Source organism: Culex quinquefasciatus, chromosome 2, assembly GCF_015732765.1.
Source record: "Culex quinquefasciatus strain JHB chromosome 2, VPISU_Cqui_1.0_pri_paternal, whole genome shotgun sequence".
Taxonomy (NCBI): Eukaryota; Metazoa; Arthropoda; class Insecta; order Diptera; family Culicidae; genus Culex; species Culex quinquefasciatus.
In genome coordinates, this window is record NC_051862.1 from 131683367 (window position 1) to 131700247 (window position 16881).

The 16881-nt window shown below is 38.3% G+C and overlaps 1 protein-coding gene across 2 annotated transcripts in view; it reads right to left on the minus strand.

The window, feature by feature from the left end:
• The window catches only part of LOC6031934, a 65287-nt gene that overhangs the window by 14266 nt on the left and 34140 nt on the right, over window positions 1–16881 (minus strand). For both annotated transcript variants that reach the window (XM_038256818.1, XM_038256819.1), the window contains one exon: window positions 12342–12562. In XM_038256818.1, coding sequence (XP_038112746.1) covers window positions 12342–12522 — 181 coding nt within the window. In that variant the 5' untranslated portion in view covers window positions 12523–12562. The remainder of the gene's footprint in view (window positions 1–12341; window positions 12563–16881) is intronic.

A 16881-nucleotide genomic window follows, 5' to 3' on the forward strand; every position in this document is an offset into this window, starting at 1 on the left:
GTTCATTGTAGTAGTAATGTCAAATAAATTGTTGGTTGATAAATTAACACAAATTTAGCAAAACAATGCCAAAGGGCCGTTGTGGGTTTGTAAACAAAGAGTGTATCCCTTTCATGCCAGATGTAAACATCCTCTAGCGTGAGCAGGACACACTCTTTGTTTACAAACCCACAACGGCCCTTTGGCATTGTTTTGCTTGAAATGTGTTCCGCATTTGTGAGATGACTGTGGACTCCATCGATATCGGCACATAATTTATTTTCATTGGTCCCTAATTCTAGTATTCTGTTATCTTGAACTGGAATGTGACACTGAAATTTTTTATATGTTTTTTTTTCTTAACTAATTTTTATATGGTTATGTTACAGGGATTATATCACTTAAATTGTAGCTATGTGTGACGAATAAAAATTAAGAGTAATTTTCGTCGAGATTCGATCAACTGAAGTTCGGGGCCATCCATAAACCAAACTTCTGGTAGTCGAAACATCACATTGCGGGGTCAAATTTTCACCAAGTAAAGCACCACTGACCCCAAGCCCAAAAGCAGCGACAGTCAGCAAGAGGCTTTTCTCGGAAATCGCACCCAGCTGTGACGACCACGCCGGGTTGTGCTTTTCCAATTTATTGCGGATTGGCGAGGATTCCTCACGCGACGAATCGTCGTCGTCGTCGGAACGTCTGCCGCAAAAGAAGAAGCCCCTCTTGAGCCCGCGACGGCAGCAGCTGCGGGATGGATAGCGAATCTTGGTTGATTTATGTGCCAACTTGAATCGCGCATACGCAGCCCCGTCTATGGCCGGCTAAGCGCATCGAAGAATTGCCGGAAGATTCAGCTGTTTGTGCGCGCATCCATCCATCTATCGTGGCAATTAGCTGCGGCATAGGTTATGCAATCGTGTGGCTGTGTTCCAGTCGTGCATTGAGATGCTGGATTAGAGCTGGTTGAGGGTGAAGTAAGAGCGTCTTTTAAGGAAGATCCACCGATTCAGATCGATGCTAGTTGATGGCGTGTTCAAGGAAGCATATTTTTTGGTTTGTTGCATAAGACGAATTTCTTTTGCTGTTTTGTGATTTTTACAATATTGTCATTCCAGTGAAAATATAATTTAAAGCTGACTTGCTTACAATGTAGACCACCGTCAAAGGCGACACTAAACGTCAATTTCAGCACGATCAATTGATAAAATTGAATGTTTATGCCGGATGATTCAATAAACAGTCCATGTTTATAATCCAAACTAGAGAGCCTGGAGCTTATTAGAGAACGGACATCTCAAACCAAAAGTACCAATCGAAGCACGAGAACTGTCAAACGGAGGTACCAATCGAGCAAAATCCTTTGTTTAATGCTCGATTGGTACCTCCGTTTGACAGTTCTCGTGCTTCGATTGGTACTTTTGGTTTGAGATGGCCGTTCTCTAATAAGCTCCAGGCTCTCTAATCCAAACCCATTGAATCCGTCAGCTTTTTTTTCTTCCAACGATATCTCTCCCTTACTTCTGTCGATAATGGTGTTTCTCCGCAAGCAAATAACGAATGGCTTCCGCTCTTGGAAGTCTCGTTTACAGAGGGAAGCCACCGCGGGGTCCAGTCGCGGCCGGCTTTTGATCGAGGCGTACACCTTAAAAGTGAGACTTCACATCGCGTCGCTGAACTACACTCGGCTTTGAGATAAGCCAAGCGCCACTTTTGCGGGCAGCTTAACGCGCGCCAGCCACCGTAATTGAGGGTTGAGCTACTAACCAACTCGGCGGGAATTTTCTCTGTTGATGCGAGTTGGGGGTGTGTCGGGAGGTGATCGTATGGGTTTGAAATTTAGGTGACACAAAAACGGTAGGGAGGAGAGTTTTAACTGATTCTTTTTAAACTGTTTATTTAATTATATTTTATATCAAGCAAAATCCTTTATCTTTTGCTCTATTGGTACCTCCGTTTGACAGTTCTCGTGCTTCGATTGGTACTTTGGTTTGAGATGGCCGTTCTCTAATAAGATCCAGGCCCTCTAGTAATAAGTATTCTTTTTATAAATTAAACATTCACATAAACAATAATTTTGCTTTTTTTCAAATAATTTTTCAAATTTCAGTCGTTTACCCCGGTAGTTTGAATTATTTTAAGGAAAGTGTAAATTGATTGAGTTATCGGTATTCAACAAACATCAGCAAAAACTGAAAATGGATTTGGCTAAAACTTTTTGGATTCCTTTTGTTTTTTCAAGTTAACTATTGAGGGAGCTTGGCAGCACTGGCCAAGTGCGGTTGGCTAGTCGTGGGCGAGTCGGGTTTTTGTGTTTTTTTTCGATGTTGAACGCGCGTGGTAGTGTCTAAATTGTGTCAAAAAGATTGTTTGTAGCCTGCTTGAGTTGGGCACAGTGAATGTTTTCGGTTTTTTGGTGTTTTCTGTATAATTTGAGGCTCGCAAAGATTTTCATTCTGTGGTTTATTTTTGCTTTGTTTCTGTGGCACGTTGCTGATTTCATCGATCTTGCGCCCATCAGACGCTGTCAGACGTTATGCCTTTCCTGCAGGGCAAGCTGTTCACAGCGTTGACAGAAGTGACATTTGTTTTGTTCGAGTGCTTTGTTTTGAAGCCAATCATTTCATTTGGGCCCAGTTGCAAAACTTTATCTTCACAGTTTTTTTTTATAAATATTTTATTTTTCTAATTAATAATGCAATGCGTGCTCCCCGGTTCGGAAAATCCGAATTTAAAGTAGTTTTTTTGTTTTGATGAAAATGTGTACAACGTGGGTGCTGATTCGGCAACCCAAACTCGCTGCGTTTCTGGTTACCGATGACACTTTAACGCTGGAAAGTGTTATCCGAAGACTCTATGGTGACCGGCGAGTATGGTGATAGAGCGGTGTGTCAAAGCTGCAAGCAACCTAATGCCGCTTTGTTGGAGACAAGGATGGAATGATTCCGGTGAGATTGTTCCTTTTAAATCTTAATATACTATTTTATTTGCCTACAGGTCAGTAAGATTTGGTTTTGTGCATTCAGTCGGTTCGCGTCGGGGCGTCGCGTTTGATTTTCATCGCCGTTGATTTGTTTATTTCCCCCCGTTGTGTGTATGTGCATTTTCTGGAGTGTACCTACTTTACGGGTGGTTTGCCTGAGTTGACAGTTGCTTCTGTGTACTCGCGTCGCGCTTGATTATGTTGCTCGGGCGGTTTTTGCAAGAAAACTGAAACGGCTAGTTAAACTCGGACGAGCTCGTTTCAGGACGGTTTCTGTTAATTTTGAGAATTCTGCTAATGAAATTTGCTTATTTCCAAACCTTATCGTTGTCGCGTTATTGATTCAAGACCGGACATTTTCGTTATTTTAATTTTTGTTTTCAATCAGCTCCTCACAATGTCATGAGTTGCGTTGGTGATCTTGAACGGTGCGCGTTGCGGTCGATACGAAGGATTTTCGTTGCCGTTTCCGTCTTTGTTGTCCCACGATTGCGTGTTTTTCTATCCGGGCGGTTTTGCGTTTTCGCATATTATTTTGGTTTTATCTTTCCACAGCCGGCTGTCTAAGATTGAACCATTTATGCTAAACTCAACACCAAATAACCGGGAAAAGTCTCATCCGCAACATCCGATGTTTTGCCTTGAGAATGCATAATACATAATACTATTAAACCAAATTTATTGATTATTGGGTCGCATCATCATCCTCTATGATGAATCCTGGCCATTACCCTTACCCACTAACAAAATCCCAAGTAGAAGTAGTTTTTCCGGCACACGCGGGGGTGTGGATATCGTATAGAACCCACCCTTGGTAGCAACCTGTGTTAACTAACATTCCCGTCCCAATCCCCCGAGATCTACAAACTGACATGGCGGGCGCCGTTGGTGGCCAACGACTGTTACCTATAAGCTCCAGATCTAGTTTTGATGATCTTGATGTTTTATCTTTTCAGCGCATTCATACATGCTGTTGATAAGGGAAACACCATTAGACCGTTGAAGCGTATGATCGTTGTATTGATAGGATTTTACGGTCCTGTTCAGCAACGGAGAAGGACAACCATGGGTGGTCTCTCATGCTCATGCTCATGCTCCTTTTGTTTTTTCAAGTTAACTATTTTTTTACACAGAAATAAAACTTCCAAAAATAGTTTATTTTATTTTATTATGATTTAAAGGACTTAAAAGGTAACATTTCGTATTGCAAAAATAAATCTTTTTGCAGCTAGTTGAGGGTGTGTCGGGAGATGACAATTACAATTCTGCAATAAGTTGCAAAAGAACGGCAGAGCCTCGTTGGATAAACTTACGACTAGTGCTGAAAAAAATCGAGTTTGCAGCGAGTTGCATACAACGTTTTTTTGCAATTCTGAAAATCACTTTCGAATATTTCAGTGAATCGTTTGTTTTGCCGCTTTAGTTTGGCGTTTGTGTGTGTGGTCAACTCAAAACCAAAATATTGGACCATTTTAACACTAGAGAATGACAAGAAAAGTTAGTTTCGTAAACCGGGGTGACATTGATAGAATTTCGATTTATTTTTGGAATATTATTCAACTAGTAAGGTTTTTATCTTTAAAACATGTACTTGGAATAGGCCACACAAGGTCTATGCACTATTTTTGAAAAAAAGTTTTGACAAAGAACTTTGTCCTAAGGGCACTGTCTACGGGTGTCAATCCAAAATTTCGCGAAGCGAAAGTGTAACGATTTCTGTAATTGTTTGAACGCTTATATCTTCCACCCAATTCAAACAATCTGCATGCTTTATCCACCAAACGAAAGGGGAAGTCTTAAATTGCAAGTAGACTACCTCACAAAGTTGATAAAACTTTGTTAAAGTATTCAAAAGTTAAGATGAAAATAAAAAATGAATGCAGGAAAAATCTCGGCTGCTGATTGGCTGAGAGCACTTTACAAATTTTGCCTTGCCTCCTAGGGACCTACATAGGGAAATGAAATGTTCTGGGAGAAATTTCAAACACCCAAAGTCATTTTAATTTAAGGTTGAAAAACTTGTAGTTTTTCTTTCGTGCTGGCTCTTTTTTTATACCGAACAAGCACAAACATAACAAAAACTACCAGATTATTATCAACAACAGTTTTACAATACTTGTAATTGTTATTAGTCTCGTTTTTTACCAAAACTATTGTAAATTGATTCCAACCTTGTTCTTGCATGATCTTGTTGCTCAATTGGAACCCCGATTTGACAGTTCGATTGGAACCCTGAGAGTGACATTTCGCCTCTCCATATAGGCTCTCTATTGCCTCCTGCTTTCGCGGAACTGTCACGCGAGAATGTTGCACCACTGTTGCTACATTTCATGCGAACTATTTAAGCTAGCACTTAGCCTCAGAAAATTTCAGTACCTACTGTGGTTTCATCAAAGACGGATCCACGGTGGTAATTTTATTGCTCACACACACACACGCACACATTGAAAGACACAGTTTGTGCACTACATTGGGAGGAATTCTGTTCTAATGAAGATTGTTATGATGGTCACCGGACAACCAGAATGATTTAGGGCAATGGGGTTGGGACCAATCTGGTAGGATATTGGCCACACCCGGAGTGGCCAGTGCTCTGGGGAAGGTTCTACCGGGGGGACATTAATCGAACCATACGACTTGGGGCAATATTGGTATCAAAATTCATGGTTTTTAAAACTGGTAATGAAAATGATCATTTTAACCGGATTGACCACACCCGGAGTGGCTAGTGCCCTCGGGAAGGTTCTACCGGGGGACATTAATCGAACCATACGACTTGGGGCAATATGGATATCAATATTCATAGTTTTTGAAACTGGTAATGAAAATTGCCATTTTGGCAGGATTGGCCACACCCGGAGTGGCCAGTGCCCTCGGGAAGGTTCTACCGGGGGGACATTAATCGAACCATAAGACTTGGGGCAATATTGGTATCAAACTTCATGGTTTTTGAAACTGTTAATGAAAATGGCCATTTTAACCGGATTGACCACACCCGGAGTGGCCAGTGCCCTGGGGAAGGTTCTACCAGGGGGACATTAATCGAACCATGCGACTTGATGCAATATGGGTATCAATCTGTATACCCATATTACCCCTAGTCGTATAGTTCGGTAAATGTCCCCCCGGTAGGACCTTCCTCCAAGGCAATGGCCACTCCGGTTGAGGCCAATCCGGTCAAAATGGTCATTTTCATTTCAAGTTTCAAAAACCATGATTTTTGATACCAATATTGCCCCAAGTCGTATGGTTCGATTGATGCCCCCCCTGTAGAACCTTCCGCAGGGAACTGGCCACTCCGGGTGTGGCCAATCCTGTCAAAATGGCCATTTTCATTACCAGTATCAAAAACCATGATTTTTGATACCCATATTGCCCCAAGTCGTATGGTTCGATAAATGTCCCCCCGGTAGAACCTTCCCCAGAGCACTGGCCACTCCGGGTGTGGCCAATATCCTACCAGATTGGTCCCAACCCCATTGCCCCAAATCATTCTGGTTGTCCGGTGACCATCATAACAATCTTCATTAGAACAGATTTCCTCCCAATGTAGTGCACAAACTGTGTCTTTCAATGTGTGCGTGTGTGTGTGTGAGCAATAAAATTACCACCGTGGATCCGTCTTTGACGAAACCTCGTAAGGTACTGAAATTTTCTGAGGCTATCTGTTAGCTTAAATAGTTCGCATGAAATGTGGCAACCATGCACAGTGGTCCGAAACCGAAATCTAGCGTGACAAAATTGATAGCGGCCACACGTTAAGATTTAGAGCTTTGGTGTCTTCGGGACAAATGATCAGGGTCAATAGGGGCATCTTTTGGTATGGTGGACATTAGGGTGGTCCAAATTTAAGGGTGGTTCAGAATTTTTATTTTGGCGGGATGACGAGATAGCGCTTTGGTGTTTTCAGAAAAGTTGTAGAGAACACCATTCTGAGCAACTTTGCTGAAGAGCACAAAGCTCTATCTTCAAACGGGAAGTTTCTAGAGCCATTTTTGTAATTTAGGTTGAAATGTTTATGAAAAAACGAGTTTTTTGAATTTATCAACTCAGGCTTGTGTAGTAGCGAGTTGGTGTCTTCTAGACATTTGTAGAGCTTATCAAAACACACATTTATCTTCCAAGAGAGCAAAAATCGGACCTTTAAAACGAAAGTTATAGCCAAAATACGACGAAAAAGACGCCATTTTGAAATGTGAATAACTCGAAAAGGTGGTGAAGTTTGACCTCGCTCTTAGAAGCATCTGAAAGTACACATTTTAGAGTACATTTGCTGAAAATATCTCGGGGGTCTTTTTTGTTTAACTTATTTAATCTCAATTTGAAAATGAGCCTTTTTTAATCGTTTTTTGCCCATAACTTTCGATAGAATTGACCAAAATTCATTATTCAAGAATAAAAATGTTCATTTTGACAAGCTCTACAATTGTCTACAAGGGCTCAAAAATGTAAAAAATGATCTAGTGGTTGTAAAAGAAGAAACAAGTTTTGGCTGAAATATTTCAGGAATCAACAAAATAATTAAATTAATTTAGCGCCGCCAAAATAAAAATTCTGAACCACCCTAAAATTTGGACCACCCTAATGTCCACCATACCAAAAGATGCCCCTATTGACCCTGATCATTTGTCCCGAAGACACCAAAGCTCTAAATCTTAACGTGTGGCCGCTATCAATTTTGTCACGCTAGATTTCGGTTTCGGAGCACTGTGCCATGGTGCAACATTCTCGCGTGAAAGTCCCACGACAGCAAGAGAAAAGGCAAAATTTGCACCATGTTGCCACATTTCATGCGAACTATTTAAGCTAACAGATAGCCTCAGAAAATTTCAGTACCTTACGAGGTTTCGTCAAAGACGGATCCACGGTGGTAATTTTATTGCTCAGACACACACATCCACACATTGATAGACACAGGTTGTGCACCAACTTGGGAGGAATTCTGTTCTTATAAAGATTGTTGGATGGTCACCCGAAAACCAGAATGATTTAGGGCAAGGGGGTTGGGACCAATCTGGTAGGATATTGGCCACACCCGGAGTGGCCAGTGCTCTGGGGAAGGTTCTACCGGGGGGACATTTATCGAACCATACGACTTGGGGCAATATTGGTATCAAAATTCATGGTTTTTGATACTGGTAATGAAAATGGCCATTTTGGCAGGATTGGCCACACCCGGAGTGGCCATTGCCCTGAGGGAAGGTGGCTGAGGAAAGGTTCGACCGGGGACTTTTATCGAACCATGCGACCTGGGGCAATGTCGTTTTTGAGACTGGAAATGAAATTTGCTATTTCGATAGTGGTTGTAAGGTCCATGATTTCTGGATGCCGTTTTTTCGGGGGTGGTAGACATTTTCCTAACCATACTTGTTTTTGCAATAGTTTCGTTTTCTGGCAATTTATTTTCACAGAGATGTCAATGATTGAAGACATTAAATTAGTATTAATTATTAAGGATTAAATAAATTGGCAAAGAATTAAAAAATATGAATAACAATAGAATGATTTTTTAGAGTTTTGTACAAAGTTCTTTGTCTTATTGGTCGTGTAAAACATAACCACCTGCACCTTTTTTCAATAGAGTTTAGAATATTAGTTGCGATGAAAATTCTTATTTCGAATTCCGGGGTGACTTTGTTAGTCATAGTTTTTCTTGTTAAAATAAGATTTAAGTTTTTTCAAATTTTATTTTGAAGTCAAAAGTACCATCACTTTGGTTGCTGATATAATTTTTAAGAAAAAAAATCATTTTTTTATTACGTTAATTAAATTTAAAAGCTTTTTAAAAAAAGTACATTTAAATTTTAGGTAAAATTCTCGAAACTCACAATTTCGCCCATAATTCGTTAAAACTACATTGGTTTATAAAATTGTCGATTTATATAGCAATTTAAACTGAATTCGAAGCACGAATCAATTTTCAAACTTTATATGAAATTTGTTCTACCAAAAATGCCTATAAATTGGAAGATTTTTTTGAATTATGTTTCAAAAACACATAATATTTATTTTTTACAAACATATTTTACCATCTCCTAGTAGAATAACAACAGGTTTTTAAAAAACTTTTTCACCTGGTTTATTGTATAAAATTTTTTAAATACATTATGCATTCAATCATTTTAGAAACTTTTTCACCTATAAGGTTGAATTAGTTAAAAAACCTTATCAAAAATCAAGAATGTATGCAAAATCACTAAGTTAGTCTCAAATATTTGAGCTTTGGACGGAGAAGTAAAAAAAGTCTAGCAACCAAATTTTAAGAAATACAAATTTCAATAATTTTATTGCTTTCATAAACAAAACCACAAATAAGTCTTCTTTTCAATTTTTTTTTTTCATCTTACCTCAAAAATGTATGAGAAAATAACATGAAATGGCATATTTTATAACCAAAACACATGGAAATATGATGATTCAGTTAAAATCCAAAATTAACAAAAGTGACTTACAGTTGAACAATGAACTTAAACCCAACCAATTACACTTTTCAGTAGTGATTTGTACAATCAATTGGCCCAGAAACATTTCTCAAAAGAGAATTGATTAAATCAACTATTTCAATACCAAAAAACATTGCGGGTTTTGGGAAAGAAGGTGAGAAATTCTTAAGCCTGATCTACAATGGCATATCGCAGAGTGTTGCGTCTATCACTTTTGTCACTTTTATTTTGCTACATCCAAAGCTGACAGGAGTCGCAGCAATCTATTCAATATTTGTCCCTTTTAAAATGTTAGTCTCGAATTAAAATATTGTTTTCGAAAAGATAGAAAACTTTCAGAAATGTTTAATTTTTTAACATTGAATATCGAACCATCAGTTGCTGAGATATCAACATTAGAAAATGGAGGGTTGTTTGGGTGAGACTTAGAAAACATCATTTTTTTGTTTATTTTTTTTAAGCCGCTGTATCTCAGCAACCAATCGTTAACAATTTTATAGCATGTTTTCTGAACTTAAAAAAATATTTTCAGAGATAGTGCGCATGGTCACTATTTTTAAAATTCGAAGAAAACGGGGCCAATATTACATAAAAACCATGAGGTAAAAAATATGTATGAAATTTTTTTTTTTTAAATTCATAACTCATTGGCAGAATTGTTGACCATACTACTCTATGTCTCAAAAGTTGCGGATTTTTGTCTCCTAAAACATTAAAAAAAATCTCGAGAGTAAAAAAGTACATATTTTGGGAAATTGAGTTTTTGTGAAAAAGAAGTTAAAAAAAAGTTTATAGAAAAATCCGTGTACCTATTTTTCTCATAATAACATTAAGTGAATCTTTCCCTGTGCCTGAGGGGAACAACCGTGAATAGTATCGGCGCCGGCATTTACAAAGCGGATTCAGTGACAGTTTATTAATCAACTTAATGTTAACATGTGAAAGTTGATGTTAACATTCCATAGGTTGTCTTCCTAAGGTGTCTTGATAAGGTCCAGTTTGTGACGATACACTACCTTTCCTTTGCTAAGCAATCGAATCCAGAAGGAAAAAATCACCAGTTGTGTAGTCCTCAACAATACCTAGAACTTGACCAGAAAATTCATTCAAAAGTTACAGACTTTTGAATTTTTACGTACTATTTTTGTATGGACAGCTGCCAAAATTGTATGAAGACTTGTATGGGTAAACTTATGACAAAAAATAGCTTCTTTGGTCGTAGAGAAGGGCCCAACAAAGTTTAAGCCATATCAAAAGATACGAATAAAATCCATTTCCGGTTTTGGTAGATAATTGCTCATATACAATAATGGTAACATGGCTCAACTCTGGAAGTTAATTCAAATTGAATTTCTAAAATATTATTTTATGTTTTTTTTTTATTTTAGAAATTAAACTTATCATTGAAAATCATTATAATTTGGAATAGTTATGGGTAATTCTCTACCAACTCACACGAAATCGGGAAAAGTTGCCCCGACCCCTCTTCGATTTGCGTGAAACTTTGTCCTAAGGGGTAACTTTTGTCCCTGATCACGAATCCGAGGTCCGTTTTTTGATATCTCGTGACGGAGGGCGGTACGACCCCTTCCATTTTGAACATGCGAAAAAGAGGTGTTTTTCAATAATTTGCAGCCTGAAACGGTGATGAGATAGAAATTTGGTGTCAAAGGGACTTTTATGTAAAATTAGACGCCCGATTTGATGGCGTACTCAGAATTCCGAAAAAACGTATTTTCATCGAAAAAACACTAAAAAGTTTTAAAATTCTCCCATTTTCCGTTACTCGACTGTAAAAATTTTGAAACATGTCATTTTATGGGAAATTTAATGTACTTTTCGAATCTACATTGACCCAGAAGGGTCATTTTTCATTAGAACAAAATTTTTCATTTTAAAATTTCGTGTTTTTCTAACTTTGCAGGGTTATTTTTTAGAGTGTAACAATGTTCTACAAAGTTGTAGAGCAGACAATTACAAAAATTTGATATATAGACATAAGGGTTTGCTTATAAACATCACAAGTTATCGCGATTTTACGAAAAAAGTTTTGAAAAAGTTACTTTTGCGTTTCTCTTTGTTTCGTCGTCCGTGTCTGTCGCGGGTGACCATGAACGGCCATGATCGATGACGACCAACTTTTTAAAACTTTTTTCGTAAAATCGTGATAACTTGTGATGTTTATAAGCAAAACCCTTATGTATATATATTAAAATTTTGTAATTGTCTGCTCTACAACTTTGTAGAACATTGTTACACTCTAAAAATAACCCTGCAAAGTTAGAAAAACACGAAATTTTAAAATGAAAAATTTTGTTCTAAATGAAAAATGACCCTTCTGGGACAATGTAGATTCGAAAAGTACATTAAATTTCCCATAAAATGACATGTTCCAAAATTTTTACAGTCGAGTAACGGAAAATGGGAGAATTTTTAAAACTTTTAGTGTTTTTCGATGAAAATACGTTTTTCGGAATTCTGAGTACGCCATCAAATCGGGCGTCTAATTTTACATAAAAGTCCCTTTGACACCAAATTTCTATCTCATCACCGTTTCAGGCTGCAAATTATTGAAAAACACCTCTTTTTCGCATGTTCAAAATGGAAGGGTCGTACCGCCCTCCGTCACGAGATATCAAAAACGGACCTCGGATTACCCCTTAGGACAAAGTTTCACGCAAATCGAAGAGGGGTCGGGGCAACTGCTGTGTGAGTTGGCGGAGAATTACCCTTATGCATAATTTCATTATTTTATTTATTATTTCAGGAATTGCATTCATTTACTTTAATTTATACCTCATCATTTTTTATTTCAGCTTTAAAGATATCTGTTTTTAGCAAAAATATATGAATGTTTCAGAACTGGTGATGGATATTTCAATTGTTCCAGGTCGGATTTGAATCATATAAGTAACATAGTAGATCCACCTTCTCACCTGGTGTCCCCTGACTAGAGCGGCCAGTTCTCGTGAAACCGAAACCACTGATGGAGCTGCTGCTGACCGCTGGCCACTGCTGGAACGTGGTCGTGGCCGGCGCGGAGTGTGGATCGTTGGCCGCGGACGTTTGAATGAAAAACACCAGTATAAATATCAGCTTGTACCGTCGCACACTCATACTGATGCTGCTTGCCTCTCAACCGTGATAATGATGATTGCTGGTGAATGGAGAAGAGAGAAGAGAGATGAATTAAAATCATGCTCACGCGGGATGGTGACTGACGAGTGAGGAGTGAGGTGTTTGAGGCGTTAATAGGTGCACATTAAGTTAGATTAGCAGATGATTGTGATTATGATATGCGACCGATTTAATTTGATGGTTTTCATTTGGAGGAGCACGCTTCACACCCCGGTAGGCAGGATATTTACGATTGTTGTTGTGCAATTGTGCAAAGGAATTATCCAAACTTTTCAAACGTGCTGTAACTCTTCTGTTGTAGTTCGTTTAAGGTTTAAGTCGTCACCATTTACAAGATGTGGCGTGGAATTGGCAAAGTGGGTCACCAAGAAGCGATGACCTTAAATGTGTCATTCGTGCCACTCATTTGCATATTTACTTAGCAAATTGTCAACATTGCTGGTCGGTGACGTTCAACTAGTCAGAGGAACTACTCATAAACTGAGATAACAAATGTTTCTTCACTCTGCGTTTCCCTTCCGGTGTGCGATGAGGTGTTTTGGAATTTGAGATTCAGGGAGCAGGTACGTTACTTAAATGCAAGCCTAAATGGGGTTTTGCCACATTTTTGTGACTCATATGCTAGCTTATAGGAAATTTTGTATGCTTGTTTTAGATAATTTTTTTGGAAAATAATGTGGCAAAAATCCCTACACCCAGAACTGGGTATCGGTATACGAGAGAATAAAGAGCACGATTCGGTAGTAAAATGGTACTGTGTGCGGACGGAGAGGATAAATCTCGAAATTACCGAGAGTACTTTACTCATGGTTCATCTTCAAAAAAAGTTCATCTATCAAAAAAAAAAGTGCCGGTACCGAAACTCGAACCCAAGACCTTCGGCATATTGAACCGTGCCTTTGCCGAATGGGCCACCATGGTTCAGTAACTAAGTGGCGGTCATTTGTCCATATAAGCCACTCAATAGGATGAACTGTTCCAATGAACGAATGAACACGCGAGAGGACTATACTCTCGCAAAATATCACTTTCCTCACGTTTCTTTTCGTGAGGAATATCCTCTCGTTCTTTAACTTTGGGTGTAAAACAGATATTTTCATTTAAAAGCCATGTACTATTGAATTCTATAGTTTTTTCCAAGGCTATTGCAAAGTATAGGTACTTCAATTTTTGTACCCCTCCCTCTGCCTTACAAATTTCCCTAAAAGATCAGGAAGCAAAAAATAATTACTATCTACATTTGAAATTTTCACCTTTTTTGACGGGGTGAGCCCACGATTTTTTTTCGTTAAACTTTTTTGTGAAAATAGCCTAAGATGTTACAAAAAGGCTCTCGAAAACTAAAGGATGGAGCAACTCACCTAAAAAAATACAAAAATGATTTACTGAAACTAGTTTTTTGAAAAAGTGCTCTAAGCGTCAAAATTTTCAAAAGCCGCAAACGGGAATCAATTCTCCAGACAATTTTACATAAAATTTCCCTGATGATGATTTAATAAAATCGAAACGTTGGATAAAGTACACAAAAAAGTGTTTGAGCTGCTTTCAACGACTGCAAGCCGAAAAGCCATCTGAAATTAATCGTCACAGTCGAAAATAGTAGTTTATGCAACAAGTTGCAAAAAGAGGATTTTTTCAGCACGAGTCGTACATTTATCTAACGAGGTTCACCGAGTTAGATAAATACGACGAGTGATGAAAAATCAAGTTTTGCAACGAGTTCCATACAACGTTTTTTGCAATTCCGAAAAACACCCTTTGGACAGAATTATAGGACAAATGTCCATGCATTGAGTCAATGAATCGTTCAAATAAAAAAAATGTAGAAAAGTATAACTTTTCCTAACAAGTGCTGAAAAGTTCAAATTTTTGGCCAAAAATCGATTTGATGACATTTTGGCCAATTCTGAGGGCAGATTCAGATTCAGCGGGCAAAATTACATGGAAAAACATATATTTGGACAATTTTCGAATTTCGTTAGGGTGGTCCCATATGGTTTTCCCTTGAAAATTAGACTTTTTCAAATGAAGATATCTCGAGTTTAAAGAAAAACACCCCTGAGATTTTTTCAGCGTTTGTAGTGCTAGATCTCCTCTTTCAAATGCAACCTAGTGCTTAAAATTTGGCTTACGCCATTTCGAGATATTGTAGTTTTAAATTTGCATCTTTTTTACCTTAAAATGGCTGTAACTTTTGACCCTTAAGTCCAAATTGACATGTCAAAAAATGAAAATGTTGGTTTTTTAGAGCTCTAAAAGTGCTCCGAATTTCACTTTTCTCTAAAAGTCAACCCTGAATTGCCACGTTCAAAAAACTGATTTTTGAAGGTTTGCTCATAAGCTTTCTATAAATTTGGTCATAGAAGGCGTAGATTACGAGATAAAATTTTGGTGTCTTGGACAAAGTTGCTTGAATTAGCCAGCCCAACAATTTTTTAGAAGACATAAAGATTCCCAAAAATATTCCTGAAAAGTTAGATTTTCAAAATCACCCTAATCGTGAACCACCCTAATTTTGAACCAAACCAAAAGTTGCCCCTTTCCATTTGCAACAACTCTTCTGAAGACACCAAAGTTCCAAAACGTCACCATTTTTCGGAAAATCCATTTTCCACTTAATTTTGCGTTCTGGACCACTGTGCATTGTCCTAAGTCCAATCCTTGTAAAATTACAGAGGTTTTAAAAATAAAAATGTTGAAAAAAATGTTTTTTTATCGTTTTAAAAAATTTCAATATGACATTGTCCCGCCCGTGTGGATCAAATGGACTCACAATCCAGAGGTCGGCGGTTTGAATCCCGGCGCTCTAAAATTCTTTGTGTAAATATGGGTATTCGGCGCCGTCGCTCCGTGCCATACTTTCATACATTTAGGAGCTCAGGGCGGCGAAGTCCTTGTAGATAAAAGTGGTTGGTACTAACAATGGTGGCCGACAGCTATAAAGTCAACTTCGTTTTTTTTTTTCATATGACAGACTTGATTTTTCAGTCTGTTAAATATTTTTACCGGACTGCTCGTCCAATTTCCCATTAGATTGTCTTTGACAACTTTTCGAAATAACTCGTTTTTTATGTTTTGAGCTAATTTATTATCCAGGTTACTTCCATCAACTGAACTACACTGAAAAAAATATTCTGTTTTCAGTTATGAGTAATACAATTAAATTTTATCTGTGAGCCCATACTTCCAATTGAAATGTGGTCAAAGACAATCTTATGGGAACGAGCTTTTCGGTAAAAATATTTACGAGACTGAAAAATCAAGTCTGTCATATAAAAATTGTCATACATAATCAAAAACCCATTTTTTCAACATTTTTGCCTTCCTCACTTAGGTAAGGCTATAATCCTGCTCTAAAAATGAACTTTTTATTAAAAGCTCGAAGACCCACCTTCATGTTTACATATCGACTCAGAATCGAAAACTGAACAAATGTCAGTGTGTGTGTATGTGTGTGTGTATGTGTGTGCGTGTATTAGGGTGTTTCATCCAAACAAAAAAGTTCTCAGAATCAGGCAAACCGTGGTTCCCCTAATAGAGGATACCCATAGGGACTCTCATGCCAAATATCAGCCCATTTGGTTGAGAATTGGCCTGTCCCCAGCGGTTCAAAGTTTACATGGAAATTACTATGGGATTTTTATGCTTTTCGTTCAATCGTTCCTACAGGTCTGGGGACAACATGGATTCACTCGGAATAAAGACAGGTGTGTAGAGGATGGTCCAATGAACAAAATCTAGAAGGAATTATGGTTGTCCATTCTGTCCCCAAGGTGCGCATTGGATCGACGTCCGGTGTCTCCAGAATCAACGATTAACCCTCAAATGTACGCATTGTCCTTAGTATGCTATGACGGCTAGCTGAAAATTACGATGCCCCATGTCAGACGGTGAATACGTGGCAGAGTATTAACTCAAGTTTTGGCTCAGAAACATACTTTAAAGTAATACAATTATAATTTGTTATGTTCCTGTAACAATTTGAACTATTCCAAATAACGTAACATGATGATTTTGTAATAATAATGCAATCGATGCTTCGCCACGTGTTCACCGTCTGACATGGGGCGTCGTAATTTTCAGCTAGCCGTCATAGCACACTAAGGACAATGCGTACATTTGAAGGGTGAATCGGTGATTCTGGATACACCGGACGTCGATCCAATGCGCACCTTGGGGACAGAATGGACAACCCTAATTTCTTCTGGAATTCGTTCATTGGACCATCCCCTACACACCTGTCTTTATTCCGAGTGAATCCATGTTGTCCTCAGACCTGTAGGAACGATTGAACGAAAAGCATAAAAATCCCATAGTAATTTACATGTAAACTTTGAA